This window comes from Tenrec ecaudatus, chromosome 4 (assembly GCF_050624435.1).
Source record: "Tenrec ecaudatus isolate mTenEca1 chromosome 4, mTenEca1.hap1, whole genome shotgun sequence".
In the NCBI taxonomy this organism is placed as follows: Eukaryota; Metazoa; Chordata; class Mammalia; order Afrosoricida; family Tenrecidae; genus Tenrec; species Tenrec ecaudatus.
Genome location: NC_134533.1, coordinates 173,419,895 through 173,440,770, shown reverse-complemented (window position 1 = coordinate 173,440,770; position 20,876 = coordinate 173,419,895). Strand labels below are relative to the sequence as shown.

General features: G+C 48.4%; 1 protein-coding gene across 1 annotated transcript in view; it reads right to left on the bottom strand.

Annotated features, from left to right (window-relative positions):
• DCLK3 (doublecortin like kinase 3) overlaps positions 1–20,876 on the bottom strand; it is a 53,017-nt gene that overhangs the window by 11,220 nt on the left and 20,921 nt on the right. The window contains exon 2 of the mRNA XM_075547078.1: positions 15,070–16,895. Within this exon, the coding sequence (XP_075403193.1) occupies positions 15,070–16,895 (1,826 nt within the window). The remainder of the gene's footprint in view (positions 1–15,069; positions 16,896–20,876) is intronic.

Below are 20,876 nucleotides of genomic sequence, written 5' to 3'. Positions count from 1 at the left end.
ATGCATATGAAAGTTGGACATGGACTAAGGAAGACCAAAGAAGAATTGATGCAAAATATTCAAAATATTGAAAGTAACATGGACTGCCAAAAGAACAAATTAATATGGCTTGCAAAAAGTACGGCTCCTTACAATTAAGGATGGCAAGACATACTTTGGATATGTTGCCAATTTGAGACTTAAGAGTGAAGGGGTGGAGGTTAGCCTCTCAATCAGGTCGCAGCTTGATGACCTCATTTGGAGGCACTAAGGAGATAAACAGCTCCCTGGAAGTGGGACACAGACTCACTCTGTGGAAGAAATTGCAGCTAACAAGACACATGGAGCTATGCTAGTGCCCTGAGCTGGAGGAGCCATGTAGAGACCCCTGCCAGCCCTGAGATGCTTCCACTGCCACTGGATCCACAAGACTTCCACCCACTGGCCTGTGGTCATCCTGCATTCAGCATCACTGCATGAGCATCATTGCAACAGCATATGTTGCATGAATCTGAAGAGGATTTATAGATTGGTATTGGAAATATGGGCTAATATTAGACTTATGGACTTCATCTGGACTGGGCTGGAATGTTTTTTCAATATACAAGTATTCTTGTATATAAAGCTCTTTCTTATACACATATGAGTGTCTATGAATTTGTTTCTCTAGTCAACCCAAACTAACACACATGTTATCCAGAGAGACCAGTCCCTGGAAAAGGATATCATGCTTAGTAAAATAGAGGTGTGGCAAAAAAAAAAAAGAAGATCCTGGACAAGGTGAAGTGACACAGTGGCTGCAACAATGGGCTCAAGAATAGGAACAATTGTGAGGATGGCGGCATTGGGCAGTGTTTCATTCTGTTCTGTTTAGGGCTGCTATGAGCTGGAACTGACTCTATGGTACCTAACAATAAAAACAACAACAACACAATGTCTGTTCATCTGTCTGGATACAGTCTCCCCTTTTCCAGCCACACCAAAGCATCCTGCTTGGAATAGTCAAGGTGATCTTGATCATCTTTAATAAGCATCCAGGGAACATATGAACAATCCCAAGGCTTCACGGGGGATCATCTTGTTTTCTGAGCAATTAGAAGTCTTCATTCTCTCCTTCAAGAAGCCACAAAGTCAGCAGTTCAAACCTACCAGGCACTCCAGAGTACAAAGATGAGGCTTGAGATCCCATAAAAAAAAGTTTTAGCCTCGGAACCCCAAAGTCTAGTCTGTCTTACAGGGTCACTGTGAGTAGAAAGGACTTGATCTTAGTGGTAACATCCATTTAAAGGTGAGCATGCCATTTTCATCTCAGAACACAAGGTGGCAGCAGAGGGCCGCTATACTAAGACAACCACCTTCTCACTTGCCCTCTGTGTCCGGAACCATTTCCCTCCAAAGTTCCGTTTTTCACTGCTTACCAGGATGGCTATGAATTGGCATCAACTTGAGGGCAGAGTTTTTGTTTTGTTTTTCAGCAAAGGTTGAAATGGTCTTAGAAATAGTTCACATTGAAGGGCCCATGCCTAAAATGAATGTGTATTTACTTCCAACAGCAAAAGATGTTTTCTGAAAGAATGACACCTGAAAAAAGCCAACAGGGGCAAAGGCTTCCTGTCACATAAACTCCAGCAAGCCTAGGACATGTCTAGCCCTCAAAGGAGAACAAAACATGATGCAGCCTCAAACGTGGCTTTTCTGAGCATATTTCATCTCCCTGCAAAATGAAGGAGATCCAGGTCTCTAAGTTGCCCGTGTAGCTCGAGAGCTCACGCTACCATCGACCAAGATATAACACAGCCGAGGGGGAAAGGATCCCTCTCCTCTAGGGTTTCTGCCCAGAAATAGCAAATTTGAGGTTAGGATCAAACAACCAAGCATCTCCCTAGCACAGTGGTCAAGAACATGGCTGCCACTTCCTAGTTGCTCAGCAGCCTTGGGCAAGTGACTCAACCTCTCGGTTTCCACCCCTGTACATTGGCAATAAGAGCCAGGTGGCATAGGGTGTATCCGTACAAGTGACTGGTTTGCAGTGAGAGTCAAGCTTGCCATCATCCCAAGTCTAATTGGGTCCCCTTAAATCATTTATATAATAGTTTCCTGATGCTCTCCTTCTTGACCTAAGGTAAACTAAGACAATATGATTACCAACACACCTAAAAGATACCTAGAAGGAGCCCTGGTGGTGTAGTGGCTATGTGTTGGGCTGTGGTCCCAAGGTCAGCAGTTCAAAAACACCAGCAGGTCTTCAGGAGAAAAGATAGGGCTTTCTACTCCTGTGAAAAGTCACAGTCTCAGAAACTCATAGGGGCAGTTACCCTGGCCTATAGGGCCACTATGAGTTGACATCAACTCCATGACAGTTCTGGTTTGGGGGTGCCAAAAAGCTAAACAGCCCTGGCCTTGAAAGGTGGATGAGCGTTATTTGCATATAGGAAACAGGCTACAGACTTAAGCCTGAACATTTGAACTTAAAAAACAGAAAACATGGAGAGGAGGGTGATTGGGACCACCCAGTCACTCTTTGTACAACCCCTTGGATAAGGGTCCCTGCCCCCAAGACTTTACAGGCAGGAGCCCCATCTAATCTGACACCCATCTCAGAGGGTACAGAATGTCCTGGAAGCAGCAAGGCTAGAACTAGGCCCCGTGCCTGGGGTGGATCTGCAGACCAGGGAAACAAAAGCAGGCTAAGAGCAAGGGAAAGTGTCTGAGTATCTGAGAGAGGCCTCCTTCCCATAGACCAGGTGTGTCAGGGGGCCTCCAAGATCCTCGGCCAAATCACCTGTGAGGCTTGGGGTGAACTTGGAAACAGAAAGCCGAAGGTGCTTCGTGTCTACAGTTTGCAGAAGGCGGGCACCTCCCACAAGTACCTTTCCTCTGCAGTGGCCGCCAGAGCCCCCGAAAGAGGACTCTGCCACATCCCTAAGACCCCCCTCAATAGAGATGCCAGGATTCCCTGGCATTCCGTGGTCTCAGGAACTAGCTCCTAGGTAGTTTCTCCTTCTGTCAGGGAAGGCGGAGTCAGGGAAGGGAGGAAACCCCTGAGGGAAACGCACTAACCCCAGCCATGGGAAAGGAGTCTCCGGGCCCTGCCATGGTTTATATGCCCAGCTGATAACCAGAAAGCTGGCCGTCTGAGTGCACCCAGGGGTGCTTAGAAGGAAAGGCCTGATGACCTTCAGTGGCACCACTTGAGGGTCGCAGGAAGTGCAGACGGCACCAGGTGACACTGTCAGAGAGAGGTGACGCAAGTAGGACTGCTCATCAAATTCCTGTCCAGTGATTCAGCAGAAAACTACAGGGCAGAGTATCACTACAGGGCTAAAACTCTCTGCCAATCTCATTTGCGAGCCTTGGACTGCATTCATCCGGGCTGTCATTTCTACCCGATTCCAGCCACGTAGCTTCGTCTGCACGTGCTGGGGTTTTCATGGAGGCTCGTGGCATCGGTGTGTCTGATGTTTGCGCTACAGTAAAGTGGTCCTTCTGAACCTTTGTCCAGTGTCCTCGATAGCATTGGTGTCACTGGTGGGTGAGGCCGCTAGCAACTGGCCCATTCCCGGAGGATACTCTGCTTCTCCACTCCGTGGTGCTCCCTGTGGTCCCTGGACCGCACTGAAGAAGGAGTCCGACACATGTCACTAACCCAAGTGACACTATGGGCTTGGTGGACCTCCCCTGTAGTGCCAACCTGCCTACCATCAAGACAGACACTTTAGACCTTAGGGATCATTTTGGTGTCATCCCTCCGATAGAATCAAGGGGTCAACTGAGTCATTTATTATATCAGGAAATGGAGGGGGGGGGGAATTAATTGATCATGAACGAAAATCCAAACCAAGCTCACAGGCACCACGGTGATGCTGACTCACAGTGACCCTGTAAGGCAGGGTAGAATGGTCCCTGTGGGTTTCTGGGATTGTCACTCCTTAGGGGAGTAGAGAGCCTCTTCTTGCTCCCATGGAGCGGCTGCTGGTTTCCAACTGCTGACCTTGTGGTTCGCAGTGCAGCCTCTAACCACTACGCCACCAGGGCTCCTCAACAAAAGGAAAAGAAGTCCACACGGAAGAAGCATACCAGCCGTGTGATCTAAGGATTTGGAATAATAAAAGTCCAAAGGAGGGAATGGAACCAGAGCCACAATGGGGAATGCCTGGTTTGCAGAAGGCTATGGAGGACAGGGGAAACGCAGCATCCATTCACAGTCTACACATGGACCAAACTTCTGGTGACTCCTCTCTGATCATAGTTGAGGGGTGTGAACAGTCTTGTTATCAGACAGAGAGCATTGTAGAGTCAATTATGGCAGGTGTGGTCAGGTTAAAATGCAATAGCGTATCATTTGATCTCCCTTTTGACCCATTTTAAAGATGTTTCCATTTTTTAAAGGGGGTGGTACACTTGGATTAAGCTTCTGGTGAATCCCCTCTCCCTGCAGACTGGAGATGTCAAGAGTCCTGCTATCACGCAGAATGTGTTGACAAGGGCATTGCTGCGGTGCAGGTAGCAGCACCCCATCATTCGCTCTCCCTCATAACCCATTTTAAATGTGTTCTAGTTTTTAATATTTTCTGCTTCCTTTTCCATTGAGGTTTATATCTGTTCTACTTGTTGTTGTTAGTTTTGTGAGGTTTTTAAATCTAAAGAAACAGTAACTCGATTAATGGTTCCCTGGGGCTGTGGGGGGGGGGCGGGTTGGCAGGAAATGCGGGGAGCCAAGAACTGGAATAAAGAAAATGTACCAAATGGTCGGTGGTGATGACTGCACAATTCTTCTTGAGGCGAATGAATTACTGCATTGTATTTGTGAATTGGACGCCAATAAAACTGTTGTTTTTTAAAAAGCATTTTCAAATGGAAGCACAAGGGTAGTTCGCACATCTTAGAATAATCAACCACTGAGAATCAGAAGGGCAGCATTGACCCAGGCACAAAATCCCTGGGTTAGGAATGAAAGGGGAATGGAAACAGGAAACAGGCAATCCGGGGAGGAAGTGGGGTAAATCGTAAAATACCCAGTTCACAAAAAGGCTAGGACACAAGAGAGGCGTTCGTAGACTCTAGGAAGCATTGCGCTTCTGAGATTTCCACCACACTTAGCACGTATTTTCCTAAGGTGAAATGGATAGCAAACAATACTAGGGAATCCGCACGATGGGAGGCCAGTGGGCAGGGGAAGACGGGGTGAAGCCAGGAGTTCCTTCCCTGGTAAACACCAACCCCAGTGACATCACCAAATCACCTCCAAATCCTAGGGAGCACAGTCCTATCTGACGCACACAAGGTCAAAGTCAACTCAGGGCCACCGGAGTGGCACACTATCTTGGGAAAACATCTATGAAACTGTTTCCCATGTCACACCCACTGCCTGCGACTGAGAGGCCAAGCCCCATAGCAGAAGGTACCTTAGCCCAAGAGCCCAACCACAGGCCCGTCTGAAACTTCACACACAAGACTGCCTGGCGGATCCACTCTTTATCCTCTCCCACATCCTTACAATGCATTCTGGATGCAAATTAAAGTTTTGAGCAACTGGCGCTGAGAGCCTCGCCTACGGAAGGCCCTCTGTGAGACACCTCTCACAGGCAAGAGAGGGCTGCTCTTCGTCACCTTGCCTCAGTGGCCTGGGGTCTCTGGATGCCCTGGAAACAAAGTTGCAACTGTAGAAGACCCCCCCCATCAAGTTGGACAAAATACAAATCCGGCTGTAGCAGGCTCCTGTTGTGGCTCATTGACTGCCACGGATAAATGATCAAAAAGCTATCCTTGTGTTAGGTAGCTTAGCCTAGGGAATTGGGAAGTCCATTTACGCATGCCCAGGAGAGCCAGCAAAGGACAAAGCTGGATTTTCCCGCCGGTGGGCTCGGAAGGGCGTTATACCTGGAGCAGCCCACCTGGGCCAGGTGATTGCAATTCAGCCAATGGGAGCGAACTGGGGTCGTTCACCACACCTCCCCTGGGAACCCTTGAAAAGGCAGGGACCGAGAGGGAGAGGGCTGGTCTTGCTTGGGCGGTCTGGTCGTCTTCGTGGGAGGAGAAAGATCCTTGTGTGTCCGGAGCGGTCTCTGCCAGGCCGCATGGTCAAAGGAATCCTATGGGTGCCGCGTAAAACCTGAAACTTCTTTTAACTCTCATTAAATTCACTTGGATCACAAGCCCGGCTTCAGAGTGAAATCTTTCTCGCGCAGAGCCAAAGACCAAGGCTGAAATTTAGGCCAGAGAGAGAAACCTTACACTTTCAAGTGATTGTTTTAAAATAGGGTTCTAAACCTGTTCGTCCCCTGCTGAGAACTTCCATTAACACTCAAAACATACTGAATCAGAGGCTGCATTTTAACAAAATCCCCCGGTGACACGTAGAAATCATTTGAGACTCTGGTTTAAAGGCATGCCTCCTCTGCCTTCCATAGGAGCCCCAGGCGCGCAGTAGTTCCGCATTGGGCTGCTAACTGCAAAGTCGCCTGTTTGAAACTACCAGCCGCTCCGTGGGAGACAGACAGGGCTTTCTACTCCGGAAAGAAACATTCCAGAGCAGTTCTACAGGGTGCCGCGAGTCGCCACCGACTGGATAGCAGGGAGTTTGGCTGGTTTGGGTCATCTTACTGCCCTCTGAGGATAAGGGGGGTTTTGCAAAGAAAACTCACTGCCATCCAGTTGATTCCAGTCATGTTGCTGTGCCATCGAGCTGGCTCCGGCTCAGGGACCCCACGCCCAGAGAACGAAACGTCTCCCTGCCCTGTGCTGGCCTCACAATGTCCTTACGTCAGAGCCTCTCCATGCACTGCCTCCGTCCATGTTGTCAAGCGTCCTAGCAGCCATAGAGGACAGAACAGAAATTGCCCCCGGTGGCTTTCTGAAACTACATCTTTACAGGGGCAGAAAACCTCATTTTATTCCTGCTGAGTGGCTGCTGGTTTTGAACTGCTGCCCTTTCCCATTAGCAGTCAGGCGTATCACCACTAGGCCACCAGGGCTGCTCTAGTAGACTACAATACAGTATACACGTAACTTCAACATGCACTGGGAAACAAACGAAAAATGTGATGTGACTGTTTATGGCGAAATGCACTTTACAGCAGTGGTCTGGACCAGAATCTGCAGTATCTCTCAGGTAGACCTGTATCTGGGGTGGACAGGTGAGTTCTCAGGAGGAAAATCAAACTGGAATCAACTAGCTTCAAGCTCTGATTCCAAAGGAACTAACGAAGCCCACGCTTGCTCAACCTCCCTCTCTTAAGAGTGTTTTAAAAATTAGTTCCATGGGCTAATCAATGACATGATAAACAGAAAGTCCCTTTGCTCCAGGGAGATGATTGAGAAGCTTCTCTGCCATAAGATAACAAGGGTGTCTCCAAGGTGAGCCAGAGGCTCAGGAAAACAGATTCGGGAATGGATTTGGGCTCACACGTAATCCTAGCTCTAATCTAAGAACAATTCGTTCTTACAACCTGGCCCTGCTCTATGCTCACGCTCACGAAGGAAACACATTAGATAAGGTGCTATAGCAAAATGTGGTGAGGAAATTAGATGGTGCCCGCTATCAGGAAGAATAGCGCCTGGGGTCTTAAAATCATGTTTCCAACCAACTAGCTGTCTTAGTGAGATGTCAATGAAGTCCACATGGGAGAAGCACACCAACATCAGCAACCCAAGGATTATAAATCATATCATCCAAATACGAAGGAGGGAATAATATCAGAGTCTAAATTGTGAGATTCTGGTGTGTAGAAGGTGACAGTGGATCCCCTAAATACTTTTGCAGGATCTCCACGGGGAATAAGCCTATAGTGATTTCCATCCAACCATAATTGAGGGATGGGAATAATTGGAGAGACGACGATAGAAGATTAAAATGGTATTTCTGACTTGAACAGTTAAAAGCTGTCATTTGACCACTCTCTGGTACACTTTGAGCATGATCTGGTTTTTAATATTTTCTGTGGGCTTTTTTCATATTAAGGTTTTTCTCTGTTGTATTTTATGACTGTAAGTAACCTTCTGGGATTATTATTATTCATATTTTTCTGAACATTACATGGGAAATTAACTTAGCAAAAAAAAAGTGACCTTCTGGGATCTTTGTTATGTGTTTTTCTATGTCTTTTAATATATTAAACCCAAAATAGATGAACCTATAGAGACAACAACTATAAGGGTTCCTGGCAGAGTCTGGTGGAGGAAGTGGGAGTGGGGGGCAGCTGATATCAAGGAGCTAAAAAAGAAGTTGTTTGTTTTTTATTAGAAAACGTTTTCAAACTGCTTTGGGGAGCAATTGTACAACACTGCTTGATGTGATTGAACTATGAATTAGTATAATGTCTTGAATAGATCCTACACCGTCTGCACAATCGCTCCATGCTTCAGCCCATTGTGGCAGGCACTGTGCCAATCCCTATTGTCTAGAGCTTCCTCTTTCACTGATCCCTTCCTTTACCAAGTGTGATGTTCTTTCCCAAGACTGGGCTGTCCTGATACTAGCTCCAAAGCACGTAAGCTAAAGTCTTGCCATCGAAGGATCATTCTGGCTGTACTTCTACCGAGACAGATTTGTTTCTTCATTTGGAAGTCTGTGGTACTTTCAACATTCTTTATCAGCGCCGTAATTCAAATGCACCAATTCTTCTTCCATCTTCCTGATTCCATGTCCAATTTCCACATGCATATGAGGCAATGGAAAATACCAGTTTGCATCAGCACATAGTCCTCAAAATAGCACCCTTGCTTTACAGCACTTTAAAGAGGTCTTGTGCAGCAAGTTTACCCAGTGTAATCTGTCATTTGATCTCTTGATTGCTGCATCCATGAGAATTCATTGGGGATCCAAGAGAGACAAAATACCTGACAACTTCAATATTTTCTCCATTTATCATAATTTACTAATTGGTCCAGTTTGAGGATTTGAGTTTTCTTTAAATTGAGTTGTAATCCATATTGAAGGCAGCAATTCTTGATCTTCATCAGCAAGGGCTTCAAGTTCTGCTCACTTTCAGCAAGCAAAGTTGTGTCATCTGCATATCACAGGTTGTAAGCCTTCCTCCAATCCTGATGCCACATTCGTCTTCCAATAAACCAGCTTCTCTGATTTTTTTCTCCACCTACAGTTTGAATAAATGTGGCGAGAGGATACAACCCTGACACACCACTTTCTTGATTTTAAGCTATGCAGTATTCCCTTGTTCTGTTTGCCCAACTGCCTCTTGATCCAGGAACTAGTTTCCCAAGAGAACAATTACGTACTCTGGAATTCCCATTCATCTCAAGGTCATCCAAAGTTTGCTATGGTCCACTCAACCGAATGCCGTTGCATAGTCAAAGGTACACAAGTAAACAGCATCCGGGTATTCTTTGCTTTCAGGCAAGATCTAGCTGACATCAGATTTGGCCTTTTCTGAATCCAACTTGAACGTCTGATAGTCCCCCTGTCAATGGACTGCTGCAACCAAATCTTCAGCAAAATTTTACTTACATGTGATATTACTGATGTAGTTCCATAACTTTAGCATTCTATTGAGTTACCTTACTTTGGAATGGCTACAAATATGGATCTCGTCCTGTCAATTGGCCAGGTAGCTATCTTCCAAATTTCTTGGTAAAGAGGGGTAAGTTCTTCCAGCGCTTCATCAATTTGCTGAAGCATTTCAGTTGGTCTTTAAACTCCTGGAGCCTTGTTTTTGGCGTATGTCTTCAGTGCCACTTGGACTTCTTCCTTCAGCATCATTAGTTCTTAATTATGTGCTGCCTCTTGAAATGGCTGAATATCAATTAGTTCTTTTGGTATAGGGACTCTGTGTATTCTTTCAATCTTCTTTGGATCATCAATATGTTGCCAATAGAAGTTCTCAATATTGCAACTTGAAGCTTGATGTTTTTCTTGAATTCTTTCAGTTTAAGATATGTTTAGTGTGTTCTTCCTGGTTGCTTTTCTAACTCTAGGGTTTTCAACATTTAATTCTAATATTTGACTTTGTCTTCTCGAGCTGCCCTTTAACATTCAGCTCTTTGACTTCCTCATTTCTTCCATTTGCCTTAACTACTCTACCTTCAATTAAGAGCAGGTCTCAGAGTCTCTTCTGACGTCCACTTTGATCTTTTCTTTTTAATGGCATTTGCCTTCTTCGGGTATGATGTTCTTGATGTCACCCCACAGCTCATCACGTCTTCTGTCTCCTGTTCAATGCATCAAATCTGTTCTTGAAATGTTCTCGAAATTCAAGTGGGAGAGGCTCAAGGTCATATTTTGCTTCTCATGGACTTCTTTTCATTTTCTTCAGCTTCAACCTGAACTGATGTGTGTGTGAGCAATTGATGGTCCATTCCACAGTTGGGCCCCTGGCCTCATTTTAGCTCCTGGTATTGAGCCTCTCCATTATCTCCTGATGGGGAAAGGGGTCCTCTATCTCTCAGCCGAGGTATAGCAGCAGCCAGCTGCCCACCCTGCCCAGTCTTCTCAGCACGTTTTCATAACAAAAGCTCATCCTTTCCCTGCCCTTTATTCTGGGAGAGATATTCTCAAATGACAGCCCCTATCTCTACAGTTTCTTTCTCTATCCCTCTCACCCCTCCATTTGCCCTGAATGTAATAACTCACTCACTGGCCTTGAATAGCCTGGCCTGGCCACTGCCCACCCTGTTTGAGCTGGTCTCTGCCCAACATTTCTTTTCAGGCTCCTATCTGCTTCCTCTCCCTTTCTCCAGGGCCCAGCCAGCAGCATATTCCAGCCCCAGCAAAGGAACACATGCTGGCAGAAGACGCAATTAACACTGATATTTCTGCAAGCTAGAAACCCCCATCATTAGAACTTCTTTGGTAAGAGCTCAGGAGTCGAAAGAACTCTAAGGGGAGAGAAGTAGCATCTGATCAGTAAATATGACGAGTGTGAGTAGATAAAACTCAGTAATACCAGACTGAAATGTTACTCGAGGCCCCCATTATCAGATTTAAATATTTCTGTTGATTAAAACAGCATGCTACGCTTGCAATACTCGCTCAGAGCTTTTAGCAGATTCGGAAAGTTTCTTGCAGCAACCACAGTTATAATGAGCTCTGTCAACATAGCGCCAACAGACTCACCTCGCTAAGCTTGACAACACACAAAGCCAAACCTGTGGCCGTGGATCAGTTCTGACGCTGGCAACCCCAGGTGGGGAACTGAGTTCCACAGGGTTGTCTTGGCTTCAGTCTTTACAGAAGCAGGTTGCCAGACCTTTCTTCCATGGCACTGCTGGGCAGATTTGAACCGACAACTCCTCAGAAACTGAGAGAAAATCATTTGCACCACCCAGACAGGTTTAGTTTAGCAAGAAGCAAACAAACACTTAACCCTGTTGCTGTGGAGTTTCCAAGACTGCAACCTTTGTGGAAACAGGCTTCCACATCTTTCTCCCCCAGAGCCTCTCCTGGGTTTCAACCACTAAGCTTTTGGTTTGCACCAAATATTTCACCTCTACATCACCAGGGATCCTTAAACCCAGCAAAAATTCAAAACAGAAACCACTGCCTTCCAGACAATTCTGACTCATAGTAATGCTCTCTTCAGTGTCTGAGACTGTAAATCTTTATTATGGGAGCCGATAGCCTCATCTTTCTTCCACAGATCAACTGGTGGATTTGAAATACTAACCTTGAAGCTACCAGCTCAACACATGACCCACTCCACCAGTAGGGCTCCTTTAAAAGAAACAACCACAATAATAACAATATATTAACTAATGAACTGAAGTCAACATGGGGATATTTAATAATAGTAAACCTTAGAAAATACCAAATAACTCTTCAATAATTAGTACCATCACCCTGGGGGTGTAGTGGCTAGGTGTTGAGCTGGTAACCACAGATCAGCAGTTGGAAACCACGAGCCACTCCTTAGGAGAAAGACCAGGCTTTCTACTCTCATAGAGTTACAGACTCAGGAGCCCCCAGGGGCATTTCAACCCTCTCCTATGGGGTCGCTATGAGTCATTCTATGGCAGCGAGGTTAGAATTTTAATCACAAGTTTAGCAATGACATCTTTCTGAACCCAGGCAGTGAGTCAACTGTCAGACCTAACATTCGCATGATTTCCTTCTGAAAAAGCAAAAGGAGCTGCCATTAGACAGCACTGAGAGTTCTGACATGACAATGTGTTGAACTTTACAGACTCAGATTAAAGACAAACGCGTTGTGACAGACCGTCGTTTTGATAACTGCAAGCTGACGCGTTACCCACAGAGAAAACATATGAACCTATGCCACAAAACCATAACCCGGCCCATTGATTTCAACTCATAGCGACCCTATAGGACAGCATAGAACTGCCCCTGTGGGTTTCCAAGACATGTAATGCTTTAAGGGAGTAGACAGTCTCCTCTTTCTCCCACATTTGACTCCAATGTGTAGCTTTGGGGAGTTTGTGAAGAGCTATACCACTACAGACAGGCACAAAAACATTTTTAATTTAAAAGAAAAAGAACGCTTTTTTGAAGTCTGCAAGGAAAACATGATTAGGTACAATCAATAACTGACTCACACTCATACACACATTTGTACACAATCCATCACCCCTAACAAAAATCTCCTCTGTTTTGACATTTAAATCCACAAAGAGATGCCAGATGATGTCCCGGGTGCCCTTGGCTCTTCCTGAAGCCCGCTGGGCCCTGACATCCCAACTTTCTCCATGGTCGTAAAGATTGTGGACAAGTTAAGGCATTTAACAGAGGAGGCTCCACTGGCGCAGAAAGTCCCAGCTTCCGTAGGCTGGCTCTGGGACTTGGTGATAAACAAGTTCAACTGGTTGTTCATAGAAGAAAACACCTCGATCTGGGAGATGATCTTGTTCCGCGTATTTGAGCACCGTGTAACCATAATCAGCTGTACTAGACACGTCCCTGAACTGTTCAGCTCGGGGGACCTACCCAGGCCTCTCCTCGGAATCTCTCCCGCTTAGGCAATTTGGTGAAACCATCCGAGAGAGTCACTAAAGAACCGTGCCCTACCTTAATCCTCCCAGTATCCAGCCCTTGTACAGGAAGGCTCCCTGGACTCAGGTTCAAAAGCTAGAGAAGGTCGGAGAGTGACAGGAAAAAGGCCAAGGAAAGCCAGCCGAGGCAAGAACGAGATGTTTCCAAAGGCCAGTTGTTTGACGACAACCAGTCCGATGATTTCTGCAATTCTACGAATCTGAGCAAAAAGGGGGTTGCTTGGCTTCAGGGTTGATGCCAAACTTATTTTACCAAATCATTAGCCTGACTCACTGCAGGCTTCTCTCAGCTTGTAGGCACAGTTCATGGGCAGATGAATGCAGGGGTGGGGAGGGAGGGGAGCAGGAGTTTTCCGGGCTGAGTGGACAACCATGGAAATGAAAGGAAATCAGTCAAACCCTTGCCGAACAACACCAAAGTGAACGTTCCTCAACAAGGAAGGCCGTGGTCTCCATTCCCTGTCACTGATGTGCAGCATCGGTAGATAGCTTTAAAATAGGAGTGTCGTCGCTGTCGCCATGTTATGTGTGAGGCCACCACTGCAGCCACTGTGCCAGGGAGGGTCTCCTCTTCTGCACGGCCCTGCTCCATGAGACCTTTGCCAGGGACAGGGTCAGGAGGCCCACCTTCCTATCACACCTGGTTGAGATGTACGAATCATCCTGGCAGCTACCCGAGGTGGGCGGCAGCCTCTCAGGCTGCGTGGGAGAGTGTTGGATTCATTCACACAGTTTGCATGTATCGAAGGTCTACCACACCAGACACCGGGCTCCTTGTTGGGGTCCTAGCTAAAGAAAATAAAGGCCCCTGCTGCCATGGAACAGTCTTTCCAGTGAGAAGAGAAAGGATCCTGGTGAGTAAATACAGACTGTATGTATCCGGTGATGATGGGGATGGGGGAGGCTGTGAAGAACAAGGTGGGATAAAGGTGCCAGAGAGGGACAGCAGGAGGCCAAGCCAGAGAGCACCAGGAGCGCACTTGTCATCAAGGAGATCAGGTTATTGATTCGGGACAACAAGGGAACGTGCATGTCGTAGGGATCTATGAGTAAGAGGCTGTTTGAAAGACCGCTCATAGGATTGGGGCTGTTGGGATCTGGGGGAAGTTTGGTTGGACACGATCGGGAGGTGGGGGTCTGCTGGTTCTCTTGGAAGTTCTTCTCTAGAACATCAAAGGGGTGGGTGGGCAGCCATCCCTCACTGTAGCCAGGGGAAGGGGTACATGGCCATGCTTGTGAAGACTGCAGTATGGTGTTGCTTTTGTCTTGAACCATCCCTGAGGCCAACACTGGCATTCTGTGAAACTGTTTGCGGTCAATAGAGCACCACGGCCAAGCTTGGAGGGCCCGGCCACGGCCACGGCTGAACAGTGGGAGCTGCTCGTCTCCTTCCCGACTGCACTCCTCCCCCAACCTCACCAATAGTTACTATTATGAGTTCCCTTTCTTAAATAAGGAGAGGAGGTGCAGACAAGTGAGGCCATCTTTGGTCAAGCCAAGATTCAAGGCCGGATGATCAGCCTCCAGAGGCAGGCTCTTGCCCATGCCCCACTTGGGTCTCTGCAGGGCGGAGCTTCTGAAGACACAGGTCAAAGGGAGCTTTCTTCAGGAGGGTGGGGAGCAGACTGGAGAGAAGCTGCTAACAGCAGAACCCCACCCCACAGGCACCCAGGCTATGCAAATGCTGGAGATTCTAAGTCTGAATATTCCCTGCCAAAGGCAACAAATTTTGCACCCAGGGGCAAGAGAGCCCTTTCTGCCTTTATTTCAAGTGGAAAGTTGCTTTCTCAAGCACTTACTCAAAACCCATCTCCCTCAGTAACTTGTGAGCAGTGACCACACTATTCGATACCGGGAAAAGTGCATGGACGTAATAGAAAGTGAACCTTCTCGCGTGTCAGGTGACAGACGACACAGGCAATCACAGGCATCTCATCTCCCAGTTTACAAACCCCTCTCCCCAGAGGTTGCATAGCACGTCTGCCCTGTACGGTCGATGCAATTTTTCCGTAAACCGAACGCTGCTCTAAAACACAAAGGAGGAAAGGAAGGAAGGAAGGAAGGAAGGAAGGAAGGAAGACATGACACAAAACACCACCCCTCTCCCATAGCAACAAAATCGGGCCTCACCAAGAGGTTCTCCGGCTTGAGATCCCGGTGGACGATGCCCTTGTCGTGCAGGTGGACGAGCGCCCGACACACGTCCGTGATCATGAGCGCCGCCTCCCGCTCGGGGAACTTCACGCTCTGGATGATGGCGTCGAAGAGATCGCCCCCCGGCACGTACTCCATGGTCAGGTAGATCTCCGTGTCCGTCTCGTACACTTCGTGCAGTTTCACGATGTTGGGATGGGCGAGGCTCTGCATGATGGCGATCTCGCTGTCCACCATGTCCTCCCTGCCCTGGAGTTTGGACTTGTCGATGATCTTCATGGCATAGGTCTGGCGGCTTTCTCGGTGCCTGCACTCCTTCACCACGGCGAAATTCCCGTCCCCGATGACCCGGCCGGGCTCGTAGTTCTTCTCCACATTGGTGGTGAGGATGCCCGCGGGCCGTGCCTTGCGCCCTGTTGGCCGTTCGGGCTTGCTGTCTTCGGGCCGAGGCTTGGGCTCCGGGTCCACCTGCGCAGGCTCCTGGTCCCTGAGAACCACTTTTCTCCCTGCTGGCGCGCAGGCCTTTCTCTCCTTCCCGGGCCCCTCCTCCCTGTCCTCGGCCCGGTGCTCCCTCCGGAGCCAGCCGCCCTGCCTGTGGTGCCCAACATGCCGGGGCTCTTTCTTGGCTTCCTTCGGCCCCGGCTCTGGGGCTGGCTGTGCTTCAACAAGTTCCTTCTTGGTCTTGACCGCTCCTGGCGGGAGGCTCACCTGACTCTCGGGCTCCCTCTCCTCCCTCTTCTCCGTGGTCTTGCCGGGTTTCCTGGGGTCGTGCGTGGGATTCCTGGGGCTGCTCCTGTGGCTGTCGCCCTTCCTCCCTTCCTCCCCACCCGGAGGGTTCGCCTCGGGGGACTTCCTGCAGCTCCTGGTCCTCACCAGCTTCTCCACGTCGTGCACCGCGGGCCTGCCCAGGGCTAACTCGCTGGTCCCCTGGGAGAGCCTCTCCCGCTCTCTCTTGCACTTCTCGCATCGGACAATTTCCCCCGAGGTCTTTTCGATCTCCACCCCCAGGTGCTTCTCCCCACTCGCAGGTGTCTCCTCCAGCTTGGTGGTCTCCCTGGGAGACTTGCTATGGGAGTCAGCCTCCCCCTTTCCCTTCCCCCAGGGCTTCTGGGCCCTGGCCCTGTCCTCCCCGGCTGGGGTTCGGTTGATCACCTTGGAACCAGCAGCCTGAGCCCCGCTCTTAGTGGTCTGCGTCTCCCCAGAGGGATGACCCCCTTTCAGAGTCTTGCTAAAGAGCCTGCTCCTCAGCCTTGGGGAAGGGGCCCGGCTACGCGGAACTAGTGTCAGGGCCCGGGCTTTGGTGGGGTACAGTTCCTCTATGGCCAGCTGAATGTTCTTCAAGGTCAACGGCTCTTTCCCCATGGCTATGAAGGCATCCCCTTCCCTGAAGAAATCAGAGACGCTTTTGATTTCCCTGCCCTTGAGGTTGAATATTTTCCGCACACGATCATTCTTCCACCTCGGAAAACCCAGGGCCTCCGAGATGTCGGCGAGGAGCTGCTCGAACGTCTGCACCGAACGTCTGTTGAGCAGCAGGGTGATCTTCCGCAGGGGGTGCCCGCCCAGCTTCACCACGGTCACCACCCTGGGCTTCAGCAGGCTGCTGTCGGCGTGGAGGCAGTGCAGGCCGTGCTGAGGGCTGAACACCGGCGCCGCCGAACCGCGCGAACCACGCGGGCCCTGCAGCGGTTTCTCCACCTTCCCAGGACCCGATCCCGCAGGCAGCCAGGAGCCCTGCAGCTTCCGCTCCGTGATCCTCGAGCTTAAATAGTTTAGAGAGTGCTCGCATAGGCCCCGGTGCCCTGTAACGGGAAAAGGACAACAGAGCATTAGTGGGTGCGAGTCAAAGAGCCTTCTTCACCCACGCTTTTGGTCTACAGGGCTGAGGGTGCGATCAGTTTGGTGTGGTGCATGGGGGTGTTCTGGAAAGGATGGAGCCATTGTACATTAAGTCTAATCCTGGTCTCCCCTGTGAGAGATCAGAAGTGCAGAATGGAATCGGCATGGGGCCTGAGGGGACTCCTCTACACGGCCCAGAGGACACCCCTACACCACCACCACCACCACCACCATGGGTAACGTGGGAAAGCCCTCCCTAGCTGAGGCCGAGTCTGTGAACATCGCTCCCAGGTCAAAAATCCATGGCTGAGGGGAAAGGCCCCAGAAAGCTCCAACCCAAAGGCGGGAATATTCTCAATCACAAGGAATCCAAATCTCCAACAGTGATTTGCCAAGAGCAGGCTCAGCTCAACTTCCAGCTTCCTCAAGGCATTGGTAGGTAGTAGGGAAGTGTGATGCTCACAGGAGTTGAGGCAGGCCTGGATTTTCACCCCAACACAGCCACTTACTATTCATGTGCCCTTGGGCAAATGACTTTCCTTCCAGTTTTCTCATCCATGATTTAGGAATGATAACACCTTTCTCCCAGGTTTGTGAGGAGCCAGTGAGAAAACAATGACCATTCACTAAACACAGGGCTTGAGAAATATTTCCGTGTTATCACTACATTTTAATTGTAATCCATTAAGAAAGTAGAAGTCTGCCTTCGCAGCATAGCGTAATACAGGAACTCATGGGCCACCATTACATGGAAGGGCATTTCTTAAGACTCTGATTGGGATTTCCCTGTATTGCGGTCTGGTCAAGAAAATCGAAGGAGGTTTCAGTTTAGATATAAAAATGTTTCCCCAAAAACAAGGAGCTGATACCAAGGGCTCAAGTAGAAAGAAAATGTTTTTAAAATGATGATGGCAACAAATGTACAAATGTGCTGGACACCATGGATGGATGGATGGATGGATGGATGGATGGATGGATGGATGGATGGATGGTGATAAGAGTTGTACAAGCCCCCAATAAAATGATTTTTTATTAATGTGTCCCCTGTTACGAAGAAAGAAACCACAGTATTAGCAATGTTCAGAGCTTTACTCATGAGAATGGCCATGAATAAAGCAAGACTGGATTTCCTGGTCAACGGCACCAGTCACAGTACAATAGCTGCCGCCAAAATGATTCCCTTTCCTTTGTTCTGGTCAGGAAAGGAAATGACAGAATGCATGGTTCAGCGCCACCATGAAGATGGGGTGCTCATTGGGAAAGTGACCTGAGAGCAATGGTTCTCAACCTTCCTAATGCTGTGACCCATTAATACACTTTCTTATGTTGTGGTGACCCTCCAACCCTAAAATTATTTTCATTGCTACTTCATAACTGTGATTTTGCTACTGTTATGAATCGGGTGACCCCTGTGAAAGTGTCGTTCAACCCTCCCCCCCCCCCCAAGGGATAGCGACCCACAGGTTGAGAACTGCTGCCCTAGAGGCTCCGTATGTCATATGCCACATGTCAGAATCTGCCACTGTGCTTCTTCTAAATAAAAGTTAGAAATGATGACGTATCAGTATATTTGAATCAAGTACAGCAAAAATCCCAGTTGTCCCAGGATGGGCAGTGTGGTCCACCGGATTACACAGAGCGGTTTGGGGTTTTTAATGATAAAGTCCAATCTGTTCTGAGATGCTGAGTTCCTGCACCTCACAGGTGTCAGCTGCGATACAGTAGCAGGTGGTACTGAACTTCCCACAGGCTGTATATTTATGGGCTTAAGCATCACATTTACAGTTCATCTGTGTATTTGCAGACACCTGGTGTCCATTGTTTTCTCATAATCCCTCTGCTTCCGTCTCTATCTTAGATGAGTTCATATGAAGGGATGAGTTAATGTTGAGGAAAGCTGAGGAGGGAGGCCGAGGGAGGAAGAGGGTGGGAGAGGGGGGGACAGGGAGCTGGTGGAGGCATGGCTACCTCAGTCTCATGGCCATAGGGAAGCCAGATGAGGTCCGATGCGCCCTCAACATGCTGCATCTACACAGCCGAGAACCTAAAGGCTGAGGTTTTAATTCACCCAGAGGCACCTTGGAAGAAAGGCCTGGGAATCGACTTGGAAAGCAAATCAGCCCTGTAAGCCCCGGGAGCAGAGCCCCTGCTCTGATGTAGATGAGAATGCCAGGAGTTGCCGTCAACTGGAAGGCAACTGGTATCAGTTTGATAAGTGGTCCCAACTCTCAGCCCAGCCCCCCTTCTCCCCACAGTCCTTACACCCATTCAAGCCTTACCCTCCTGTGAGGTACAAGACCCACATCTACCATCTACTGCACAGCCTCCCTGCCCTCCCAACTTCACAACGATAGCTCCCTCCTCTATCACCCTGTTCATTCATGACACCAGTGGTGTAGGGGAAGCCTAGCTACTGGGACACAACTGGTCTCATCTTCTGCCTATCTCTAATTACTAATTACTACTTCATCTGCATATGTCTAAGTAGTCCTAACAAGAGACCCCCCCTACCACAATCATACATTCAGGCTACCCTAACACAGGCAGACCCTGCATAAGGAATCAATTCTAGTCCCGATTCTGTCTTTAGCATGATGTACATAAATCGGAACAGTTCAGTCAGGTTCACACCTAATGTGAGATAACCAAAGGCTGATCTGAGTAGCTGGTATATCGTATACCTGTCAATGCTTAAAAGGCAATAGAGAAACCCTTCCAGATGCACTCGAAAGCATATTTCACACAATAAGGCCACCATAGTAGTAACAAAGTTCTGATGTGGGTGGCAACGTGGTGTCCATTTGTGACTATGAACCACCGGGGGGCGGGGGGGGGTGTGCAGTACTACAGGTTGTGTGTAAATGGAATGTTCGAATCTTGGAAGCTCAGAATCCAGAAAGAGCCTAAATGTCTAGTAAGAATTCAAGTCCTCAACCTTAACATCAAACACAAGCGTCTTTCTCAGGCGTTCCAGTGCTTGCTGTCAGTAACTGAGTGCCACTGCTCACTGCAGTGCCAGATATCCCGCAGCAGTCCTTCGAAGCAGCGTCAATAAGGAGGTGAAAGGAAACCATGACGTCCATTTACTACAAGGCAGTCTTTATACGGGCCAAACGCAGATAGAGAAAGCAATGTTATTTCTTCAAGGTCTGAGAAAGCTTCGTCTCAGAGCTGCGCAAAGACCGTGGGGTAGGAGACTGCAGTTGAAATCCCGGTTCCACTGGGCTCTTATTAGCTATGTGACCTTGAGAATGTTACCAAATCTCCCTGAGCCTCCATTTCTCCTTTTGTCAATTTTAAAAAACAAAAACTCATTACCATTGAGTCAAGTCTGACTCATAGTGACCCTAAAGAACAGACAGAACTGTCCGTGAGGGTTTGCTAGACCGTAACTTTTTATGGCGTAGAAAGGCCTCATCTCTCTCAGCTATTGGTTTTGAACTGCTGAGCTTCCAGTTAGCAGCCCAAGGAGTACTGAGGGGCGCAGTGCACTGCTTGGAGTAGAGTGGACACTCGGACTGTGTGTGCTTTCATCCACCCACATTTCAAGGCCAAAGGGAATGCGATGTTAAATATGACACGACACATTGATGTCTCATCCCTGTAGCAATTAACACAGACAACCAGGAGGGGCAGGTTTACAAGAGAAACGCTCCAGCAAACCTAAGCAGACAGCTTTTCAGGGAACATAAACTCCGGCTCCCTGGTTCTAGCATTCTCTGGCAGGAGCCCGTACAGTCACTGCACCTGCACATTGTTGTTGCTCCCTCTCCTAGATGCTGCAGCAATCCAGGGGGATTAACACAACAGCCCTCCTCCAGCTCATCCTCCTGGAGGGATCGTGAAGTGAATGGAAACACATTAGCCCAGTTTCCTATCTAACCATTGATGATTATTTCCTTAGGCTGTTAATCAAGTGTAAGGTCATAAAAAACACTCTATTA